General features: G+C 35.2%; 1 protein-coding gene across 2 annotated transcripts in view; it reads left to right on the top strand.

Moving 5' to 3' along the window:
- The window catches only part of LOC150096323 (rap1 GTPase-GDP dissociation stimulator 1-like), a 266,122-nt gene that overhangs the window by 161,566 nt on the left and 78,325 nt on the right, over positions 1–26,231 (top strand). For both annotated transcript variants that reach the window (XM_090408894.1, XM_090408895.1), the window contains 2 exons: positions 6,839–6,976; positions 13,626–13,751. In XM_090408894.1, coding sequence (XP_090265020.1) covers positions 6,839–6,976; positions 13,626–13,751 — 264 coding nt within the window. The remainder of the gene's footprint in view (positions 1–6,838; positions 6,977–13,625; positions 13,752–26,231) is intronic.

Raw genomic sequence — 26,231 nt, forward strand, 5'->3', positions numbered from 1 at the left:
TTTAGGAACAGTGCATTGTAAATCAAAAGATCAAGCGGCACTCTGTTGACATAAGTAAAACACATTTATTTACATTAATACAAAAGTACATCAATTAAACGATAGGGAGGTTACTCTCTCTCTCTACCTATCCGTTAAACTTTAGCATTAAAAAAAGCTTTCCTTTGCAATTCTAAACAAACTTTATAGCACAATTACTCATTTATTTCTCTGCTTATTGAATCAAATTATTAAAACTCTAATCTACTCGTAAGGAAGTTAACTAGCTATATCAAGTTATTACACAAGAGTATTCTACTCATTAGCAAGCCAAAACTTTCTCATATACACTTCTATTTCCTAGTATCTTATCAGTCCATCTAAATTATTTCTCCTAGATTACATAAAAGAAATACAGGACATGTAAAAAGGAACAAACTCACATGGGATCCGTTATCTGTGTCGCACACTCATTCAAGGATCGGCACTAGAGTTCCTAGACTTTGCCTTCCATCTCAGGCCTTAGGCTTCCTTCTGCAGTGTCTTGCTTCACTGGCATCTCATCAGGATGGTGGTGGGCTTTGAAATGCAAATTTTCGGCACTCTATAGCTCTGGCAAGAGGTTTCAGCATATGGGGCCCATGCAATCCAGGTGGCGGTGCAAGTTTTCCGGTGCTTGCAGTTCGCTCTGCGGTTACTGGCTTCGGTTGACCTCCCGCTGCAATGAAATCCGATCTAAACTGCCTCAGGTATATTATTGGCGACCTTCTCTTCATTCCCTTGACCTCTGGTGTGGCCTTGCCATATAGTCGTGTCCTCTGGTTCCTACTGCCAATATTACTGCCCATATCCATGGCTCTTGTCTGTGCCTTTTTATTTCACCTTCTCAGGGACCTTGCACGAAGGGTTGAGACCCCGAAGAATTCGGCGTAACTCTTTGATCTTCTGTTAAAGCCGACGATTTCTTTCTTCTCCTAGTGCACTACTAAATTCCGATTTGTCAGACAGCGGAACTTCATCTGATCCGCGCCAATCCTTTTAAGAATGACCTTGAAGGTGGGCATACACAGAACTGTAAACAAAGGCTTCCTATTGCACTTAATTATAACAATAACATACAGTTTCCAGTGAGACAGCATTTTCATTTGTTGTTACTGACTTTAGCCATTCTTTGTTTACTTCATTTTGGGCAGGTTAAATTTTCCATAGGATTATATATATTCTTTATACAAAAGGTTATTTTTTTTACAATACAAACTTTTGAAGTTTGTATTACAAACTTTTTGTAATACAAACTTCAAAAAGTACAATACAAACTTTTTGAAGCAACTGACAGTGAAAAAGGAAAAGTTGGTCTTTGTTGGAGAACTAAATAGCAGTGTAGGAAATGATTGTCAGACATACAGAAATATTTTAGCTAAATATGTTGCAACATTGTGTTAGTAATCATAATAATGGCAAATACCTGTTGGATTTCTGCTCAGGACATGGACAAGTTATTACTAACACAGTGTTGCAACATAAAAATGTGCACAAATTCACATGGAGAGAAGAGGCAAGGAATAAGAAAAATCTCATTGACTATGTTATTGTTGATAGTGATGTTTTCTTACTGGTGCAAGATACAAGAGTGTACAGAGGATTTGAAATTACCATTTAGTCTTCAGCAAGATAAAATTGAATTTCATATTGAAAAGAAGAATATGTAAGAAAGTTTTAAAGCGAATAAAAGTTGAGCAGCTCTTAGATGTGAACTGTAGACTAAAATATGCAAACATTATTCAAGAAAAAAATGAAAGAGTTTGAGAACAGGAGCCAAAACTTGGAGATTCACTGGCAAGGCCTGAACAAAACATTGATTGATTCAGCCAGAGAGGCATGTGGTGAGGTTGTCTGCAAGGATAGAAAAATCAAAACTCCATGGTGGACACAGGAAGTTAAAGAGACAGTAAAGGTGTTGGAAGTTTATTTTTTCACTTGGTTAGACTATAATAAATTTAGTTTAATCCTTTATCCAAGTGTGAGCAAACAAAGTTTGCACCTGAAAATATCTTCAGGACTGGGGTAAGGTAGTACAACACCGGGCAACTCGTAGCAAAGGTGGAGCAAGCTGCTATCACTCCTTTCTCAGTATCTCCCATAATGCAAAACACATCTCCTTGCAGATATGTATAATGTTATGCATTAAGGGAAGGGCCACTCCTTAATGCATAATATTATACATATCCATACATTATACATATTATACTGAAGATATTTTCAGGTGCAAACTTTGTTTGCTCACACTTGGATAAAGGATTAAACTAAATTTGTTATAGACAGTGAAGGTAAAGAGCATATCAAAAGTTTCTGGCGAATAAGTCAGCTTGTGCTCTTAGAGAATACAGAGACAAATTTAAGAAGGCTTACAAAAGTCATGAAAAGACTTTGGTAAGAACATAGAAAATAAATATCAGGAAGGTGGCAAAATATTCTGGAGGCTATTAAAAAAAAAAAAAACTGCTGAATTAGAGATGATAAAGGTGACATGAAAACTGTAGAAAAAGAATATCCTTGATGTATGGAATAATTCAAAAAATTGCTAAATGAAACAAGCAGTGACAGCAAAGTAGTAAAAAAAAAACTCAACAGGCATCCAATCAGGAATACATACCCATACTTGAAATAGAAAAAGTCATCAAAAGCCTGAAATGTGGAAAGGCAGCCAGGATAGATGATATTTGACCAGAAATGCTCAAGTATGGAGGTATAAAAGTCTTGCAGTAGCTGCACTGCATAGTTCAGAAGCCCTGGACAGAGGGGCGAATTCCTGGCAAGATTTATGCAAGTATACTTGAGGAACAGTCGAGAAGGATTGAAAACGGAAGATTGGTGAAGAACAAGCTGGATTAAGGCCAAATACAGTTATATGGTTTCAATGGAGCATTATATCAAGCATTACTTAATCTTTATTTGAGTTGTAAGTCAGCAGTTAGAATTGAAGGATGTACAGTAAGATGGTTTGATGTTAAATCTGGTGTCAGACAAGGATGTACATTATCCCCTCTGTTAGTCATTATTTATATAGATCACATTATGAAGGAAAGTGGTATTAAACCTGATATCAAAATTGGATATGGTAATCACAGCTCCTTACTTTATGCAAATAATGTTATACTTTTAAATCAATCTGATTACAAGTCTGCAAGATTCTCTTCTCTGACTAAATTGAATAACTGTTGTAACATATTTGGTATAAGGCCAGCAATAACAAGACAAAGACTATGAAAATAGGCAGAAGCATTGAAAATATGAACTGCATTGTGAATGGAGAACCTATAGAACATGTAAAACATTTCAGATACTTTGTCACAAGTTTTAGTGAAGATGGTAAATTAAATATGGAAATAGACAACAGAATCAACAAAGCCAGCATGGTAGGAAGTCAGCTGAATAAATTTATATGGAATAAAAGAGAAATTAGTCAAAACACTAAATTAGATGTATACAAGACACTGTTGAAACCAATTTTAACTTATGGATCTGAGAGCTGGGCTAGAAATAAAACACTTGACCAAAGAATAGAGATCACAGATGCAAGAGTCCTGAGAAAGATCTGAGGCATAAACAGATGGCATCAATAGCAATATCATAATAAAAATGAGGATATTCGAAAAGAACTTGACACTGTTATCATCCAGGACTCTGTTAGCAGAGCTAATCTCAGATTGTATGGTCACTTAAACCAAATGTTCGAGGAAAGATTAGCAAAACAAGCCTTCTCTGCCAGGTTTTCAGGAAATAGAGCCAGAGGAAGACCAAGATGTAGATGGATTGATACAATAAAAAGTGCCTTAGAACACAGAAATATAACATCTGATAATGTTGGAGTCTTATAGTAATAGATTGATTTGGAGGAAAATTGTAGATAAGAAGGTAGGAATAATGTAAGTTTTTTCATCTTGTACTATCATATCCTGTACACTCCTTGAAGGTACGTCAGGAATTGGATTATGATGATGTATAAAAAAAATATTTCAGACATAAACAGAGCTGTTACCCAAACAAGTTTCACAACTTAAACTTCAAATTAAAGAAATATTGTATATTGTGCAATACTGCTTTAATTTGCAGTTCAAGGAGAATAGTATCAGTTTATGCCAGCTGTATATTAGGGTTTTTGTCCAGTTATAAACTGACATTTATACCAGCTTTATTAATTACTTATCCCCCCCTCCCCTTAGGCTGATTAATAATGACTAATGCCTACCAGTGTTCATCACTTATGTTCCCCTTGCTCTTTAAGAATTTGAGGTGATTATTTTGACTGACTGCCAAAGTTTTCACATTATTTTTGATTTTAATGGTACTGACTGCACTTATTTTGTTTATCATAAAGCTTTCATGGGTAAGTAACACTAATCTTAGCTGACTTAACATTTCATAATTCAAATGTAAATTTTGGATATTCATTATTATAATTTCTTACTCTTTTATTTCTTTTTTATGTCTCATAGTATTAGATACATTTGTACTTTTGCATGTTATCAATTTGTGTTTATTTATGTGGCTCCCACCCACGAAAGGGTATTTGCAAACCTATTGCATTTTGTACCAGGGTGGACTGAGGATGTTTTTTTTTCTATTTTTTTTTCAGTTTATATATCTTTTTTAATTTATTTTTTACATAGTCTGAAAACCCTGTTTTAGAGACCAGACGCAGAATTTTTTCAAGCCACTTCAAGCCTTCAGTAAGTGGGACAGCGGTATCACACTGGACGATAAAATTCATCTCTCACCTAAAGACAATCACAAACATCCTTTTATGTCTCGTAGTATTAGATACATTTGTACTTTTGCATGTTGTCATTTTGTGTTTATTTATGTGACTCCCACCCACGAAAAGTTATTTGCAAACCTATTGCATTTTGTACTACCAGGGTGGACTGAGGATTTTTTTTTTTCTATTTTTTTCAGTTTTATGTATGTTTTGTATTTTTAATTTATTTTTTACATAGTCTGAAAACCCTGCTTTAGAGACCAGACATGGAATTTTTTCAAGCCACTTCAAGCCTTCAGTAAGTGGGACAGTGGTATCACACCGGGCGATAAAATTCATCTCTCACCTAAAGACAATCACAAACATCCATGCTTACTATGGATTCTAATCAACAGCCTGTTGGTTGAGGAGTGGGGTCACTAACCATGTGCTTTATATGTATGTCTCCCATAAAATTAATATATAAATTAAGTTTTTGTTATTATTCAGTGCATTTTTCAATTCTTCATACATTATTAATTTGTTACTATATTTTATTAATATTAAAATGAAAATTTTGTGGTTTACTATGTTGAGCCCTCAAATCATCGAAAATAATGTAAGTAATGCCTCTGTAGTGCAATTGGAAGGATGACTCTACATTGCGTCCTTCGATTGGAATAGGCCTAAGTTTGATTCTCATTGTGACGGGAGGAATCTTTATGTGGACTTTTTCAATCGAAGGTGAGTTAGCTGATCTCATACGTAGGTAGCAGGGGTTTTTCCTCCCGGAAACTCGGGTTTTTCATCCCGCATACAGACAAATCGGCCCTTCAGAACACATGCAATTTACAGACAAAAAATACTAGTTGTGGTAGGCGGTAGATGGCATTGATGGAGATGATTGGTAATAGTGCTTCGGTGTACTGGTGGAGATAGTTGTATAGTAGGTGTCCTCCCACGATGAGTCTTCGGACTCCTTGGAGGTGTCACGAATAATAATAATAATAATGTAACCAAATATCATATGTGCAGGTTTTATCTTAGCATCATTTCTTAGAAAATAAATAAGTATCTTTAAAAAAAAAAGGTTGATAATTTTACAAAATTTGCTTCCACTGCTGATTTTGTTATGTAGAGAACTTTTTGCTTACTTGTGGAAAGTTTATCCTTTGTGCTATGGTATTAATAAGGTTTGCTAGTTATCTCACTTCTGAAAATTTGCCACATATATTATTATTACATTCCATAATGACATCTAATATTATTGTCTTTATAAATGCATGTGTGTAAGGCAGTTTAGGGCAAAATATTCCTTGGACTTTGGGCAACAACATATTGCTTCTTTCACTTTCTTGAAAGCGACAACAGTAGATCAAGATACAACCTTCTTATATTTTGATCTTTTTTATTGAGTACATCCTTGATTAAGACATTTTAGGAGTTTGATTTATGCCAAAAAATACTTTGTATCACTTAAATGAAATTGTACTCCATGTTTCAATGAAGCTACCGACTGTACTAGACTGAGCTTGATGGCATTGTGATTCATTATTCTTTTAATTTACATACTAGTTTGCTATATGTAATATTAAAATTATTTACATAACTGTGAAACTGTTAAATGTTTCAGAGTAACATCTTTTGGAGTAGTTTTTTTTTAGATTATGCAGAGTTTTGGTTTGATTTGTTATTTAAGTTTATTTTTAAAAAGCTTGATTAGTGTTTTATATCTTCATGATATTAAATGTTTTTAACAGTTTCAAAATTTAAATCTGTGAGGAACCTTTATCTGGTCTCTTCCGACTAAAGGTGAGTTAGCCGGTCTCATACAGAGGTAGAGGGTTTTTTCACCCAGAAACTCAAGTTTTTTTTTTTTTTTTTTTTTGTCCCTCAGAATAAGTAAACCTGCCTGTGAACACACACAGATCTACAATCATAAAATACATACTCAATTCCTCACTAGGAGGACTCAACCAATCCTAAGGGACGGTTGAGGAACAGGGTAGAAACCCACATGAATAAATAAATAAATAATAACTGTTTATTATAGAGAATTTCTTTTTATTATATTCTGTATTCTATATAATAGCACTTAAATATAGTTGTGGTTCTCCTTAGATGACCAGTGTATTAATATGGTGCTAAATGGTGTTCCAAAAGATCTCTTGGCTCTACTTCATAAGCACACCGGAACAGATGGTGATATACGATTGCAGCATGCAATATTATCGGCTCTCAGGAATTTGTCCATTCCAGGTTATTTTAAACTTTTTATTAGACATGGCAAATCCACATTACAATTAATTTTCATTTTTTAACTTAACATACCACAGAATTAACACATACTATTTGGATTACAAGACCATAGGTTTCAATACGCATATATACAAAAAAGTCTACTAGTTTCACTAGCTATAACTGACTAACTTTGTCAAGACGAGAAGGTAAAAAGCTACTAGTAAATGCAAAAAAAACAAAGTTAAAACCTATGGTCTTGTAATCCAAATAGTATGTGTTAATCTTAAAAAAAAAAGACCAAATATAACTTTCCTCAGACCACAGAATTATTAAATTAATACCTTGTTATTGTTTTTAAAGAATAAAAGCTTAGGAGTTGGGGAGGGGAATTTTCAGCTTAGTGCTTTTGTGTATTTTTGCACAGACAAAGAGCAGACAAGGAAGGTGACAGTTGTTAAGGACAGCAAAAATGCAGTATGAGCAGAAATTAGCATATCAGGCCAGAAAAATCCTAAGAGAGTTTGAACTCACATTGTGTTGTATCCAGGTTCTGGACAGCATTTCAAACCAGTGGTTTGAAAAGCACGGTATACAGATATCTCGACAAACTGTGGCAAGACGCCTGCAACAAGTAGCCCTGTATACCCAAAGGCCTGTACTCTATGTCCCTTTATCCACAGCTCATCATAGAGTATGTTATCAGTGGTGTTGTATCCATAAAAATTGGACAGGACTCTGATGGGCTAATGTACTCTTTACAGATTTTAGTCTTTCCTCTGATTCTAGATGACACCTTTTATGGCATGAAAGTGGCACTGCTTACCATTGTGAGAATGTTCTTGAAAGGGATAGATATGGCAGTGCTGGAGGTCATAGTGTGGGGAGGCATTATGCTTAATGGATGCACTGAGCTACAAGTGTTGGAAAAAGGGACTGTGACTGGTGAACAATATTGCAGCGAAGTTCTTCAACGTCATATTTGATTGTTCTTTGGTGCTGTAGGCAAAGAATTAATTTTTATTGATGACAATGCCACACCACATCATACAGGAGCAGTTGGGATACTTCTGGAGACTGAGGGTATTAATTGAATCTAGTGGCCAGCACACGCCCAGATCTTGATCCCCATATGTGTTCTATGCAATGGGATGCAATTGGGAAATGCATTACTGCTCAAAATTCCCCTGCAAGTAAAACCAAGTAAAACAAACAAGGCCTTATCCTTACTCTGAAGGAGGAGTGGGTAAGTTTGCCTCAAGATCTCTTGAATCACTTGATGCTGAGCATAATATGTTGTGAGAGCTGCATCGCGGTTCCGGGTTGGCATATTCTATACTGAAATGTCTCTCCGGATAGTTTTTCTGTAATCACTGTACATTAATTCCTTAACTACGTCCTTAGGAATTTTGTAACTTTTGCCAAAAACATTTAATTTTGTAGATTTATTTAGCATATGGCAATCTACATGCAGTTATAAAGGTACATAAGTCAAAATAAATATATAGATAGAATTTTGTAGAAAATTTATAACACATTTTTTATATAATAGTATTTATTAGTATGCTGGCAATAAATTTATGTCCACATTTGGCTGTAGTCATAAAAATGTTTTCATATATAGGTGTTAATGTTATATATTTCTCAACCCTGCTTTGTCTTTGTTTTCTTCTTTTACTTCATACTTCGTGAATGGTAGACTGTCTTAGCTATCAACTGCCGCCATATATATATATATACTTCTGCTATATCCCATATCCTCATGCTCTATATAGTCTAACAAATTTATTTGCTTTACAACTGCACCAATTAGACCATGTATTGAGTGCGAGAGTATAAGATCTTAAATCAAAGACAAAGCAGTTATCATTTATATTTTCTGCTTATATATATATATATATCCCTACTTTAAACTAGTCATGGCTTAATTATAAAACACATAAACTTCTATTTTATGCAGGTTAAAAAAATTCAAACCTGCATAAAATAGAACTTTGTGTTTTATGTGGACTCAGGTGAGAGAAGGTTTGAGAACCGCCTTCTCATTCGATTCCCGACCAGAACCTTACATGATGGCAGTCCCAGGTAAGAGAAGGCTTAGAAAACCCCAAGACAAATTTCCTCCTCAACAACCTCCTTCATATACGCTTGGGCTTCCCTTATGTGCATGTGCGCATCTCATGAAATTAGTCAGGTATTGACCTCCGGACATGCTGACATCATCCTTTACACATCTTTGGAATTTTCTATCAATGGAAATTCTTAGAATTCTTCACTATAGTCACGTATTGACCTTTGGACATGATGTCATTCTTCACACATCTTTGGAAATTTTATCTATAACAATTCCTGGACTTCTTCACTATTTTTATAATTAGACTTACTGATTTAACATGAGTTAATATCGTTACATGATGACATCATGAGCCACATTATTTTAACAAAGACTCATTACAAGATTATTACAAATATTAACCTTTCTCTAAGTACATTCTCCTAAACAAAAAAACATGTAATAATGAACATGATAAGTTATGAAGTCACATATCATGAGAGATTTTACATAGGTAAAAATGTAGTTTGTCCTTAGCTTTTGGACACCAGTGTACTTTATAACCAAGTGGAAAAATGTTCTGTAATGGTTTCATCATGAGTCTAAAGCACTTAATGCTATTTTGAAATAGTCATCTCATTGAAATCAGTGGTGAAGTGAATTGTTCATCATCATCAAATTCCTGATATGTACCCTCAAGGGATGTACAGGATATTATGATAGTACCATATGAAAAATTTACATCATTGCTAACTTCTTATCTACGATTTTCCTCCAAATCAATCTTTTACCTGTCAAGATTCCAACATTATCAGATATTATATTTCTATCTTCTAAGGCACTTTTTACTGTATCAATCCACCTATATTATTATTATTATTACATAACACCTGCAAGGAGTCCAAAGACTCATCGAGGGAGGGTACCTACTCTACAGCTCATTCCATCAACTACAACTAACCGCAACTACACCAATGCCATCTACTGCCCACCACCACTATTATTTCCACAGACAATCACAAACATCCATGCCCACAGCGGGATTCAAACCTGCAGCCTTTGGGCTGGAGAGCAGATACGCTAACCATCGGCCAACAAGGCTGGCCCACTGTTATTGTTATATCTTGGTCTTTTTCCTGCTAGCCAAGCAGAGAAACACTTGTTTTGCTAATCTTTCCTCGAACATTCGGTTTAAGTAATCATACCACCTGAGACTAGCTCTGCTAACAGATTCCTCGATGATAACAGTGTCAAGTTCTTTTCGAATATCCTCATTTTAATATGATATCGCTACTGATCCCATCTGTTCATTTCTCAGGACTCTCATATGGTCTCTATTCTTTGGTTGAGTGTTTTATTTCTAACCCTGCTCTCAGATCCATAAGTTAAAATTGGTTTGAACAGTGTTTTGTATGCATCTAATTTAGTGTTTTACTAATTTCTCTCTTATTCCATATAAATTTATTCAGCTGACTTCCTACCATACTGGCTTTGTTGATTCTGTTGTCTATTTCCATATTTAATTTGCTATCTTCACTAAAGATTGTGTCTAAGTATCTGAAATGTTTTACTTGTTCTATAGGTTCTCCATTCACAATGCAGTTCATATTTTCAATGCTTCTGCCTATTTTCATTGTCTTTGTCTTGTTATTGCTGGCCTTATACCAAATATGTTACAACAGTTATTCAATTTAGTCAGAGAAGAGAATCTTGCAGACTTGTAATCAGATTGATTTAAAAGTATAACGTTATTCGCATAAAGTAAGGAGCTGCGATTACCATACCCAATTTTGATATTAGGTTTAATACCACTTTCCTTCATAATGTGATCTATATAAATAATGACTAACAGAGGGGATAATGTACATCCTTGTCTGACACCAGATTTAACATCAAACCATCTTCCCGTGCATCCTTCAATTCTAACTGTTGACTTACAACTTAAAGACTAAGTATTGCTTGATATAATGCCCCATTGACAGCAGATAACTGTAGTGTTTTTAATAGCTTTTTTTCTTTCAAATCTACAAAACTTAAATACAGATCTTTGTTATATTCCCATAATTTCTCAACTATTTGTCTTAAAGTGAAAATCTGATCCTAACAGACTCTGTTTGGCCTTAATCCAGCTTGTTCTTCACCAAGCTTCCGTTCCACAATCCTTCTCGACCATTTCTCAAGTACACTTGATAAAGCTTACCAGGAACACTCAATAAGGAAATATCTCTGTAATTCTACATTCAGTTTTATTTCCATTTTTATATATGGGTGCTATGAGAGTTCTATTCCAGTCATCTAGAATTCGTCCCTCTGTCCAGGCCTTCTGAATTATGCAGTGCAGCCACTGCAAGACTTTTATACCACCATACTTTAGCATTTCTGGTCAAATATCATATACTCCCGCTGAATTTATACACTTCAGGCTTTTGATGACGTTTTCTATTTCAAGTATCGATATGTATTCCTGATTGCATTTTTTTACCACTGTGCTGTCACTGCTTGTTTCATTTAGCAATTTTTTGAAGTAATTACTCCATACATCAAGAATATCGTTTTCTCTAGTTTTCATGTCACCTTTTACGTCATCTCTAATTCCTTCTACAGCAGTCTTTCCTCCTTTTGTGGTTTTTTTTTTTTTTTAACAGCCTCCAGAATATTTTGCCATCTTCCTGATATTTATTTTCTATGTTCTTACCAAAGTCTTTTCATGACTTTTGTTAGCTTTCTTACATTTGTCTCTGTATTCTCTAAGAGCATGAGCTGACTTATTTGCCAGAAACTTTTGATATGCTCTTTATTTCTCTGTCTCTTTAACTTCCTGTGTCCACCATGGAGTTCTGATTTTTTTATCCTTGCATACAATCTCACCACATGCCTCTCTGGCTGTATCAATCACTGTGAAACTTCAGGGATTGCCAGTGAATCTCCAAGTTTTGGCTCCTGTTCTCAAACTCTTTCGTTTTTTCTTGAATAATGTTTGTGTATTTATGTATGTATTTTATGGCGACCTGGTTGGCCGAGTGGATAGCGTATCTGCACTCCAGCTAAAAGGCTGCAGGTTTGAATCCCACCATGAGCATGGATGTTTGTAATTGTCTGTAGAAATAACTGTGGTGCTTGGCAGTAGATGGTGTTGGTGTAGTTGCGGTCAGTTGGTGATTGAATGGTGGAGATTGAGTTGTAGAGTAGGTGCCCTCCTTCAATGAGTCCTTGGACTCCCTGGAGGTGTCAAATAATAATAATAATAATAATAATAATAATAATAATAATGTTTTTGTTTACACTTGACATCTGAGAGCTGCTCAACTTTTATTTGCTTTAAAACTTTCTTACATGTTCTTCTTTTCAATATGAAATTCAGTTTTGTAATATATGTAAAATGATGGTACAGCATGACAGTGAATTGTTTATGTGCACAAATAAGAAAATAAACAGTCTTCTTAGAAAAAAGTATTCTTGTAAATATCCTTTTTGTTTTATTATTGTGGATCTCATGTTCCTGAACTAGTTCACATTCAGTGTTTCATACATATCACATAAATTCAATATTTTACTAATATACAGTTGAATGTCACTATAGTAGGTGCCACTGTAACAAACGGGCACCATGCAATGCCAGAAATTCAGTATAGCAACTATTCACTATAACAAATTCTCATTGTCCATATAAGTTGCTGTAGTGACATTCATCTGTATTATTGTGCATATATCACATCTAATCATTCCATTCTCCTTACTGTTTCATCTGATGTGTATCTGACAAAATGAAATCTGATTTATCTTATAACCATGTTGGGAAAACCAATTTGCCTGGATTCCTTTGATGAAGTGGTGGTGGTGGAGAGGATTCAGAATCGAGTGATAAAGATTTTGGAAAGTCTGTAGAATGCTTCCTAAAAATAGATTTGAAGGTCTGTGGGATCCAAAAACTAGCTGATAGGCATAAGAGAGGGGATATAATAGAAGCACATTATTAAAGGTGTTTTATAAGATTGACACTGGCTTCTTTTCTTTTTTTTTGGTACAGTGCAGGAGGGGAGAGAATGAGGGATCACTCTTGGAAAGTGCGTAAGAGTGTGGTTAACAAGGGTGGTAGGACTAGATTTTTTTTGCTTGGAGGATGGTGAATGGGTGGAATGCAGAGGTGGTTGGGAGTGCTTCATCTGTGAATGAGTTTAAGGAGAGGTATGATAGGTATTGTGTGAATAATGGCTAGTGTGTCAATATAGGATCTCCCATGACAAGACTTTTGACTCCATGGAGAGTGAAGTGTGTCATACATCATCTGTTAGCTGGAAAACTGAAGTTAGATGTGTTAAGTGATTGAATTAATGATTTCCAGACATAATTTAGGATAGAAGCATATGCTTAAAACTAAGCTCTGATGTGTCTAGGTTACCTAGTATTTTCATAATTAGGCTCCTAGGAAAACTTAATTCTTGTTGTAATAATAGTCATAAAAATAATAAATAAAAATAATAGTCATAAAAATCTATAATTTAGAGCCATTAGAGTTTTATAATTTAGACTATTTGTTTAAGTGTTAATTTATTTGTTTTCTCATTTTTAGCATATTAACATATTTGATTTTAAAATCCATGAACTTCAATTTTCTAGCATCAAACAAGCATGCTTTGATAGAGTTGGGTGTTGTAGAAAAGATTCTTCCCATGGTTTCTATAGAAACATTTCCTGTTGTATTTAAGCTTCTGGGTACTCTGCGCCTGCTAATTGACAAACAAGGTATTTATCAGTGTTAAAGTTTATGTGTAAAAAAAAAAAAAATTGCTACATATGATCATTAGGTAATTGTCTATGTGTCTGTAACTGTGTGTTTTTATAAACATTATGTGCATTCTTATCTATGTAGATTTTATGTAAATTGCTGTTTTACATTGAAGTGAAATGAATTATTAATTTCTGTGTACTGAATTCAGATATGAGTTGAAAATTGCCTTGTCCTCATCTGCCACACACAGAAACCTTTTAACCAGGAGTGCAGTTATGAAAAAAAAAAAAAAAAGAAGATTATTATTGGTTGTTAACAAATATACAAACATGTAAAGAAACACCAGTTAGATTCACAACGAAGGACAAGTGCCTTCTTCAGCATGAATAGACATAAAAATAACAAGTGAAATAGAAATTATCATTAAACACTGAAGTTTTTATAGTATTAGCAATCAAAGCATGAGAAGCCACTGAAGTGTGTCATGCATTGTCTGTTAGCTGGAAACAGCAGCACACTCAGGATTTAATCTTGGAGGGGGCCGGAGTTCAGTAGACGCTTTGAGAATACACACTATCCACCGCATACAACCTATGACTGAGCATCTGTAATGATCGCTAATTCATAAGTAGTATAGAAATATAAGACATGACACAATATAAATTTTAAAAAATGAATTTTCATTAGGAAAAGTTTTTGGAAAATTTTCTAGTGTTTTTTCCTTTTTCTTTGGAGGGGACCAGGGCCCCCTGGCCCCCCCCCCTCTGGGTGCACCACTGGCTGGAAAGCTGAAGTCAGATGTGTTAAGTGATCAAATTAATGAATCCAGACATAATTTATGATAAATCTTTGGTTTTTTGTTGAGAGAACCATGTGAATGAATGAATAAATGAATGACTTTATAAATTCTTGAATCTAACAATCAAGAAAGTTTTCTTTGGGATACAGCATAGAGTCTTTATTCGATTCAATATCAGGATGTAATGTTGAAAGAGTAGTAAATCAGACCTGATTTTTCCTCTTTGTTACGAACCACATTACTAAATTGCTCCTTCTTTCTTATTTTGAAATGATGCAAGTCTGACCTATGTAGGGAAGACCACAGGTACAGGGAATTTTGTAGACCACTGGACGTTGTAGAAAGGGATATTGTTGATAGGAGAATTGAGAAGGCAGTATATGGTAAGAATAGACTTTTAGGTGATATTGTTGTGTTCTCCGTCTTTCGTACATTTGTCTATCTTGGAGTTTAATCTTAGAGATATCTAGGTTTAATCTTGTTCTTATACAATAATTAACTTTAGTTAAAGCTTACACACGTGGTTCAGAACGATAAGGATTGCCGTGGGGAACGCCAGTTCCTTTGTTCTTAACTAGAGTTAATTTCCTTTTTTTTTAAACTCAGAGAAAATTTGTATTATCCTGTGCCACTCTGGGTTCTAGACAATTGGCCATAGCAGTGTCAAGAATTCAACCCTCAGCTTAGCACGCTACAGTAATGATTCTAATTATATCCTTAAGTTTCTCAATTTACTAATTCAATTAAACCTTACTTTGCATTGCAGTCATAGCCTATTTTACATTAATTACCTCCCCACCCTGGTTCACTTTTAAAATGAGTGGTGCAATGGGAAGAAAATCAGGCAAGACAATGGTTTAACTTAATCATTGTCCTGAACATTTAATGGTCAGGACAAATCAAATTCAAGAATTACACAGTTAAGAACTTTTTCCAGCATGATTTAACTATACAAATGATTGTGAATTCTCAGCTTAAGATACTAATTCTTCCACAGTACGCATGGGATTAAATTAAAGCTAATAACTCTTTTAGATCACACAGCTTCCGACATATTTCTTCCCTTAATGGAACTTATACATGTCAAGACAAAATATATCAATACTAATATCACACATAGGCCTTCTAAAAGCAACTAAGAGTCTTTCTAATTCCCAATATATAAAATCTAAAATTCTTTCAATGATAAGGCATCAGCTTAGAGAGTTCTTTACACAAGCAATATAGTTCTAGTACAATTACACAAATTAACAAATGTCTCTTACCAGAGTTTCAAGTAATACTTGGCCTATTTCACGTGCTTTCAGGTCACACTTTCTTTTGTCTTGTTCTGACTCCCATTTGGTGTCATCGACTTGAACTGGCAATGGTTTTAGGATTGGCACATCTCTAGTGGAAGTGATAGCGTTGACTCGCCGTTCTCCAGTTACTCAGTTCGGCATGGTTAGAGGTTCACCAATACGGCCATTGATGAATCGGGAACTCGTCTATGCTTGGCTATAGGATGACCATCGAATCTCCATTGCTGCATTCACCAGGCCTCCCAACCTTCGAGTGACTTCCTTCCACGAACATGACAAATGAGAAGATAAGAGATGAGAAATAAGAGAGCTCCGTAGGCAGCCACAACCGTTTTTATATTGCGTGCTCTATTCTTTTTCCTACATCACTATCCTTGATACACTGCGCATAGAAATTCATCCCTCTTTTACAGCTAGTGCCAAAATGTACTCTGGCGTGCAGTTCGGATAACTTTGCACGCTACTCTGCCCAATACACGCGCATAGCTTTCAGGCTATCTCCTTCTTAAGCTGATTATTTCATGTGCACAATAATTTATACAGAATTCATATATACTAAGAGAAATTATATACTAAGAAATTTACAAAATATATATCTTATAATTAAGTGACTTGACAATTCTTTGTACAGTTTAGGAAATACATTGGTAAGTAAACATCTTCATAATTATTCTGATAAACAAATGTGGTTATGGGAATGTGAATTCATGTTAAATCCTGAATGAAACACTAATGGGTTATATTTCTTTTCATTCAGAATTTAACAATATTATGAATTATAAGGAGATTGTTGATTTTAATAGAGAAATTACCAAATGTAAGGGATTAAAATGGAGGATTAAAATTCAAATCCTGTAATGAATATGATTTGGCTGTAGAGGAGAATTACAAAATATATTCTTTGGACAGGTTTCCTTGAATACTCATTGTGGACCAACTGGTTAAGTAGAAACTGAGTTTTTTCTTCTTCTTCTTACCTTTGAAGATGGAGCTGCACTTTTTTTTTATGGTGTGAATAATGCCCATTTTTTGTAAAGATGGTGAAGAAATTAGGAATGAAGATATCTGAGAATCGATTCCCACTCACAGATGCTTTTGAGATCGGGGCATAAAAAAATGGTAACGCAGGTTTATTCTCCACTTCCAAGGAATTCATTAATTAGATCATTTCATATTCCTGACTCAACTTTTCAAGTAATCACCTCCAAACAATGCTAAAAAACTGATGATGCATGCCGCACTTCTTAACCAGCTCCTCTTGCTTCAATTGTTAATACAATTAAAGTAATATAAAACAGTACAGACTTTACAATAATTTGCATTTCACTTGTTGTCTTTGTTTATTCACCCTGAAGAACCAACTTGTCCTTTGTGGTGAAATTAGTTAGCATTTATGTCTATATTTGTTAATGAACAATGAAACTCAATTCTTTTCATACTAATTGTATAAAATGCAATTAGTATGAAACTGAGAGGAGACCTTCACATTGTCTTGAAAGGAATGCAGAGAACCGACCAGGGCTTCTGACCTAATGTCCAATACTCACCTTCTCGTGGTATCTACTTGGATACTGAACAAACGAGGATGGGCTGGCAATTTGGGATTTAGTCGACCAAATTGTATTCTTATTGATTGGTTAAACCAAAATAAAAAAATGATGGTACAACATGACAAAATTTCATGCTGGCTGGGGCATTGCCCGGTTAAACAAGGCCCCTGTTGTTTTCACCAGGGAACCAGGGCGAACAGCGAAACGTCAGCTACTGGAACAAATCTGAAAACAAACCCCAACTCAACATCACCAGAGTTAAAGATCGGTACTATCAACATAAGAAGCCTGAATGCCAAAGAAATGGAGCTAGCTGAGGAATTAGATAAGTACCAGATCGACATAATAGGGGTGACTGAAACAAAAAAGACAAAAACTGGTGAGATCTTTCTGAGCAATAAATACAAAATGTTATATTCAGGAAATGACAAACAAGGAAAAGAAGGAGTAGCCATAGTATTCAACACAAAATAGGCTAATCTTCTTGAATGGCAGTCAGTCTCTAGTAGAGTAATGTGGGCGAATATAAGAATGGGGAAACTGGACAATGAGACTTATTTGCGCCTATGGTCCCACAGAAGGTTCTACTAAGGTAGAAGTGGAGGAATTTTTTGAGGCTTTAGAAAAAGCAACTGACACAATGAAAAAGGAAAAGTTGGTCCTTGTTGGGAATCTAAATAGCAGAGTAGGAAATGATTGTGAGACATACAAAAATATTTTGGGAAAATTTGATGTGCAACAAAAAATTTATAACTGCTAAATTATACTAAAAAATGAAAGTGATACTAAATTACTTTTAGCTGCATGCATCATTTGTGACTAAATTTAAGGAATGCAATGTGCATGGAACATAAAATGCATACAGATTGAATTTAATAGACATCTTTGAACTTGATTATTTTTTTCTTGTTCATGTTCACGACATTGTTGTAGCTTTAGCCTGAAAATCACCTATAATTACTTCTGTTACTTAAACTCTGTCCAAATTTATCGAATATTTCAGTAAAACCCAAAGAAATCTTTATACACTAATCCAGAAATTTTAGAAATAAATTGGATAAGAATGAATGGACATTAGATTACAATTGGAAGTATAGTCTAGTGCTAATGAATCATATTTTGCTTTATTTAGAATGTGACATCTAATTTTTTATGACATTGATGTTATTAATTCATTTTGAATTTCTGGTATAAGGTAATGTACTGTTTTTTTTTTCTGATTATTCTTGATTTTATTTAAATAACTTTTCAAGATATTATCAAGCAAATTAACAATTCAGTAATTTTTTTTTAAATTTCCAATGTGTGTGATTCATAAAATTTTGATGATGATAATCCTAAGGATAAATTTGGGGGTGTTTCTGTTCAAATTGTGGCACATAAATGAGCAAGAACGGTCTTCCAGTATTTGCTTTTTCCATCAAGTAAACATTGTTGTTCGAAATCTGTAATTTTATTTAATTTTAAAGGAGCTTTTCATTTTTTGTCACATTAAAAAATTAGGTATGCATGATTTAGATTTTTCATACATTAGAAAGATTTTTCCTTCCTGGAATCATTTTTTGATGAAATTCCAGATTACTTAAATCTTAGTTAAAAATTCAGCAGCAAAGACTTATAAGCTGGTAATTTTTTGGGGGGAGATAAATAGTAAAGTTCGATCAGTTACCTCTCTGTTTTTCAAAATACATTTGTAATAGGAAATTATAAATAAATATCAAATCATTAAATGATATCTCAAAGCAATATAATATGACAATATCCAAAGAAAAAACAAAAATAATGGCATTCAAAGGAGAAAACCCAATAAGAAGTAAAATAGTGATAGATAATAAAATACTAGAACAAGTAAACACTTTCAGATACTTGGGATGTGATCTATCATACGAAGAAGAAAAAAGACATAGACACTAAAATATCAAACTTTGTCAAAGTAAATGGCATAATAAATAATATATTTAAGCCATCCCTGGTACAAAAACACACTAGAATCAGACTATATAATGTCTTGTCAAAACCAACTCTACTGTACGGAAGCGAAACATGGACCATGAAAAGGAAAGATGAAAAACGAATTCAAACAGCAGAAATGAAGTTCCTCAGAAAAGCAGCTGGATATACTAAGTGGGACTACAAAACAAATGAAGAAATCTTACAATCCCTGAAAATAAAACCAATTAATTACTACATAAGACAGTATAAACAAAAATGGCTAGAACATTTAAATCAAATGGACAACAGCAGACTACCAAAAATATTATACAGATACAAAATAAGTGGAAAAAGAAGAATCGGAAGACCAAGAAAGAGATGGCATGAGACCGGAACAGGCCACATGGCCTAAATTCCATGTTAGGAAGAAGAAGATAAATAAATATCAGAAATTAGGAAATAAATATCAGAAAATTTGCACTGAAGTTCATCAATAAAAAATGCCTTTTACCTGAACTGGTCCTTTTTTTTTTTTTTTTTTTTTTTTTTTTTTTTTTTTTTTTTAACTAATTGATCACAAAAAATATTATCTTATAATTAGTCACCAGAAATATTTTTATCTTTGAATAGTTGTGAATTCTTCATGTTAAGCAGAAGTTTCCACTTCCTTTCCTCTTCTTTGTCAGCCTTCTGTATGTGCAGCCGATATTGATGTAGATGCTGATGCATCTTCATGTTGAGTAGAAGTTTTCCACTCTCTTTATAAGTTCTTCTGTGCCAGGAAGATTTTTTTCTTTCCATGTCTGTTTTCTGCAGGTGCAGTCCATATGGATGTAGGTGCTGATCTATTTTCATGGTTTCACTTTCATGAGTTTTCTGCAAGTGTTATTAGCCACATTCAGATGTGGGCTAATATTCTAAAGAATATTTTTCACCAGAATAAATATCAGCACTTCATCGTCATCATCAAATTCTTGACATGTACCCTCAAGGGGTGTACAGGATATGATAGTACTACATGAAAAATTTACATCATTACTAACTTCCTATCTACAATTTTCCTCCAAATCAGTCTGTTACTTGTCAAGACAGATCTTATATTTCTATCATCTAAGGCACTTTGCACCGTATCAATCCACCTATATCTTGGTCTTCCTCTGGGTCGTTTTCCTGCAAACCTGCCAGAGAACACTTGTTTTGCTAATCTTCCCTCGCCCATTCTGTTTAAGTGACCATACCACCTGAGATTAGCTCTGCTAACGCATTCCTGGATATCAGTACTTAGAAAGCTATATAAGAATAAGCAAATTATGGTAACTAAAGCGGATAAAGGAAATGCTGCTGTCATTATTAACTAAGCAGAGTACAACAGAAAAATGATAAATAAACTTCGTAAAGACCCCCTCCACTTATTAGATCATAGATTGGGATCATACAAAATCTCAAAACAAAAAGTGTAAAAATTATTTTAAAATGTTACATCTTGGCCTAAAGAATTACCAGAAAACTTAAACCCTATCATGTCAAACCACCCCGGATATACAGGGTCCCTAAATTTCACAAACCTAATCCCCCCCCCTTCATCCAATAGTAAATAGTCAGTCTTGCCTATAAACTGGCTAGATATTTATCCAAATCGCTTTCCTCCCTTACAGGCAAATCTTCCTCACATGTTAAAAACTCTTTGCATTTTACTTTAAAACATTAATAGAAAATGTAACTCTGCTAGATGCTGTGGTCATTTTCATTATCACCTTACTTTTCACTAATGTACCTTTGACAGAGGTCTTTGACTTTATTAAGTTGACACCCCCCCCAACATATTTGAATTCTTCAGGTTCACCATATGTGCAGGTTATTTCCTATGGAAAAGAAAAATATGCAAACAGCTAGATGAGACTACTATGGGTTCCTCTCTTCTCTCCCTCTACCTCTAGCAAACTTCCATATGAAGCATTTTGAAAACCAAGCATTCAACACTGCCACAGTAAAACCAACAGTTTGGTTGTGCTATTTTGACGTGTTTACTGTTTGATCTCATGGTCCAGACACATTAGATACATTTTTGGCACAGGCACACCTTAACAGGTAATATTCTAAAATAAACTTCACCATAGAAAAAGAAACTAATAATTTAGATACACTTGTGATAATAACTTCTTAATAGCTCATTATTCTTCTCCATCTACAGAAAACCCACTAATACTGGAGAGTATTTACATAAATAATTGCACTATCACCACCTTTCCCAACAGTATGGCATCCTCAAAACGCTTACTCATTGAGCCAGAACTATTTGTTGAAATCACACAGCCCTTGAATCTGAGCTCAGGGTTCTTCACATCACCTTTTTAGCCAATGGCTACAGCCCATATAAAATATCACATGCACCACTCCCCCCCCCCCATCCCTCCTACACACAGGATCACAGCAAAACCATTTCCATCCTATTTGTTAAGGTGACATCAGAAAAAATAGTCAGAGAAAAAGTTCAAATATGATCTCCATACTGCTTTGAAACATTTCATTCAGCTATCTACTTTTATACATTGTCCAAAAGATTGACTACATCTTTTGGATAATGTATAAAAAAGTTATCCAGGATGTTTAAGAGGAGTGTATAAAGTTCCTTGTGCCCTTAGTTTAACTTACTTTGGACAGACTGATAGATCAGTTAACATCCACCTTGAAGAACACAAAAATTACATCTGCTATTGTCTTTTCTAGTAGCAAGGCTTATACGTTGGTCATAGATAACTGGTAATTAGTTTACGGAATTAACAACGCATATAAAGTATATTAATTAAAGGTAACTTTAATAAATAACTTCTATATTTCGGCAACGTCACGTTGCCATCTTCAGGAACATAAAGATATGGTATGTGCATGCAGGCACTAACAAAAGCAAATGAGGAAGAAAGCAAGAAACTAATATTGTTCCTAAAGTCCTAATGGTGCCCTCTGGTGGGCTAATTTGGTTGACTTGGCAGTTGGGCTGAAGTTCTCAAAATGTAAGTCTCCCAAATTTGGGGTAGTTTCATGCACCCAAATTTGTTGAGGTTAGGAACGTTTTTTAGAGCTGCTGAAGATTCCTTGAATAATCTCTCATATTTAAACTTGCTGCGGTGTATTATTTTTGTTTTCTTCCAACAAATTCTATGGTGGGTATCTGCCAGCCCAGAGCGGCTGTACTGGTGGAACCGGATGTAGTCTTTGTGTTCTGAAATCCTGATATTTGTTGTTCTGCCTGTTTGGCCAAAGTAGGACAATTTGCAGCTGCAAGGGACCTGGTATACACCAGGTAGGTCTAGGGGAAGTGGTTGGTCTTTGGTAGAGCAGATAAGGGATGCCAACTTTTTATATGGTCTGCAACAGGAAGTAAGGTCATATTTTCTGAGGATATTGGTTATTTTCTCAGAGGTGCCCTGGATGTAGGGGATGGTGATAATTTGGTATAATCTTTATTGTGGAGGGGGGTTGTGGTTTACTGGTTTGAGTATTTTTGGGATTTTTTTGGGGTTATAGCCATTGGCTAAGAAAGTGTTGTGGATGTGGTTTAGTTCAGTAGTTAGGGCCTTGTCATCTGAGCAGATTAATTTTGCCCTGTTATATAGTGTTTTTATAACCCCATATTGTTGTGAGGGGGGGTGGCGGGATTACTGGTGAATGTATGAATGTATCAGCCAGTATGGGTGGGTTTTCTGTAAACAGAGAAAACCCAAAGATCCATCAAGCTGGTGTCTAGGAAGGGGAGGGTTTTGTTTTCCTCTTTTTCTAAGGTGAACTGAACTCTGGGGTGTTGGTTGTTTAAGTGTGTTAGGAAGGAGTGGAGTGAGTCCGAGCCATGTGGCCAAATAGCGAACACATCATCCACGTAACGAAGCCAGGTAGTGGGTTTTTGTTGGGCGGAGTTTAAGGCTTTCTCTTCAAAGGTCTCCATAAAGAAATTGGCCAAGGGTGGGGAAAGTGGTGAACCCATGGCTGTCCTCTCTATCTGTTTGTAGAACTTTCCTTGCCAAACAAAATAGCCTGAGTTCATTGTGAACTGAAATAGGGCTGAGATATCGGGAGGAAACTTGGCTTGGATGAGCTGTAGGGTTTCTTTGAGTGGGACGTTAGTGAATAGGGAGGAGACGTCAAAACTGACCATTATGTCATTATGTTGGAGTGAGAGGTTTTCTACACTGGCTTTAAAGTGGGCTGAGTTTTTTTGTGTGATGGTGTGTTGCCAGTATAGTGTGTAAGCGTTTTGGCTAAATGTTTGGCTAATTTATATGTGGGGGAATCAATGTCATCCACTATGGGACGTAATGGCACATTTTGTTTATGTATTTTTGGGAGTCCATATAATCGGGGGGGGGGGGGTCTAGAGTTATAAGGTTTTAGTTTATTAGTGACTTCCACAGGCCAAGAAGTGACTTTCTTAAGGAGTCTGTGGAGAGTTCTAATCTGAGAGCTGGTAGGATTGTATTCAATAGGGAGGTAAGTAGTACGGTCTAGTACTAAAGCATTAACCTTACCTTTGTAGTCCTTTTGATTTAAGGGAAACACCACTGTGGTGCTAAATTGAAGAGAAAGCCTTAAACTCCGCCCCACAAAAACCCACTATTTGGCTTCGTTACTTGGATGATGTGTTCGCTATTTGGCCACATGGCTCAGACTCACTCCACTCCTTCCTAACACACTTAAACAACCAACACCCCAGAGTCCAGTTCACCTTAGAAAAAGAGGAAAACAATACCCTTCCCTTCCTAGACACTTTAATTACCCGCCAGCTTGATGGATCTTTGGTTTTCTCTGTTTACAGAAAACCCACCCATACTGGCAGATACATTCACCAGCAATCCCCCCCCCCCCCCTCACAACAATATAGGGTTATAAAAACACTATATAACAGGGCAAAATTAATCTGCTCAGAAGACAAGGCCCTAACTACTGAACTAAACCACATCTGCAACACTTTCTTAGCCAATGGCTATAACCCCAAAAAAATCCAAAAAATACTCAAACCAGTAAACCACAACCCCCCTCCACAATAAAGATTACACCAAATCTATCACCATCCCCTACATCCAGGGCACCTCTGAGAAAATAACCAATATCCTCAGAAAATATGACCTTACTTCCTGTTACAGACCATATAAAAAGTTGGCATCCCTTATCCGCTCTACCAAAGACCAACCACTTCCCCTAGACCTACCTGGTGTATACCAGGTCTCTTGCAGCTGCAAATTGTCCTACTTTGGCTAAACAGGCAGAACAACAAATATCAGGATTTCAGAACACAAAGACTACATCCGGTTCCACCAGTACAGCCGCTCTGGGCTGGCAGACCATGCCTTAGATACCCACCATAGAATTCGTTGGAAGAAAACAAAAATAATACACCGCAGCAAGTTTAAATACGAGAGATTATTCAAGGAATCTTCAGCAGCTCTAAAAAACGTTCCTAACCTCAACAAATTTGGGTGCATGAAACTACCCCAAATTTGGGAGACTTACATTTTGAGAACTTCAGCCCAACTGCCAAGTCAACCAAATTAGCCCACCAGAGGGCACCATTAGGACTTTAGGAACAATATTAGTTTCTTGCTTTCTTCCTCATTTGCTTTTGTTAGTGCCTGCATGCACATACCATATCTTTATGTTCCTGAAGATGGCAATGTGACGTTGCCGAAATATAGAAGTTATTTATTAAAGTTACCTTTAATTAATATACTTTATATGTGTTGTTAATTCTGTAAACTAATTACCAGCTATTGTCTTTATGTCAAGTCAGGATTAGAAGAGACCATGCCCTGGATACTCCTTCACATAGGATCAGATGGAGAAAAACATCTATATTACATAGAAGTCATTACAGGGCTAAGAGGCTATTCTTGGAATTGGCCTCAGCTATAAAGCACTCTTCCAATCTCAACAAGTAGGGTTGTATTAATTTACCAAAGATCTGAAAGACTATCATTTTAAGACCTAATAGCCAGACTTTTCTAAATTAACTTTGTAGTTCTCCAATCCATAGAGGACTTCATGTAAGGACATTAGGTGTCAGTTGCAATTTAAATTATTTCTGCAATTACTTAGTTTAGTGTTGCATGCCTGTCACAGTCATCAGCTCTGGGTAGAAAACCAGTAAAATATTAGTGAGTTTAATAAATGTATTATTTCCCTTCTTGTTGTTGTTTATACTGTTAAGCATTATTATGAGTAATGAATGACACCTAAGCCTTTCTTTGCATAAATATATTCATAATTTGCCAGATGTCAGAGGATGATGAGTGCAAAAGGACAAGAACTTCATCTGGTTTTTATAGAATTTAAAAAAAAAAAAAAAATTGTGTTACCCAACTGTGGATAGCACTTAGGAAACTTGGAATAGATGACCCCCCCCCCCAATCCAACTGATTAAGAAGATCTGTTGCACAGCCCATGCAACGGTCAAAGTCTGATAACAGCTTTTTAGAAAAATTCAGAAGTCTACAAGTCTTTTTTTTTTTCAACTTTGTTTAGTTAATGTATACTTTAAAGAAGGAATATGTCCTATCAAGGGATGGGCATTCCCAAGTGGAACACCCATCCCCTATCAATCCTTGGGAATCAAGTGACAAGTTCTTTACTTTTCATCAGTGACTAGGTGATCACATCCCAAGACAGAAATAATGCAGAATATATGGCTAAAGAGTTAATAAATACAGTATATGTATTGGAAGAACTGAAGATAAATTTTAGAAAATAGAATATCTGGTGATAGGAGGAGATGAATATGACTTAGATATACTAGGACTAGAAAAATGGTCAAGCACTTTAATTATCTATGGACGATATTGCATAAGTCAAGCAAGAGGAAAATTATGTATGATAAGTAAGGTCCTATGGAGTGTTGAAAGCACATGAAAAAACAAGAAGACTATT

This window comes from Typopeltis vanoorti, chromosome 19 (genome assembly GCF_054136105.1).
Source record: "Typopeltis vanoorti isolate ZY-2024b chromosome 19, IOZ_Tvanoo_1.0, whole genome shotgun sequence".
In the NCBI taxonomy this organism is placed as follows: Eukaryota; Metazoa; Arthropoda; class Arachnida; order Uropygi; family Thelyphonidae; genus Typopeltis; species Typopeltis vanoorti.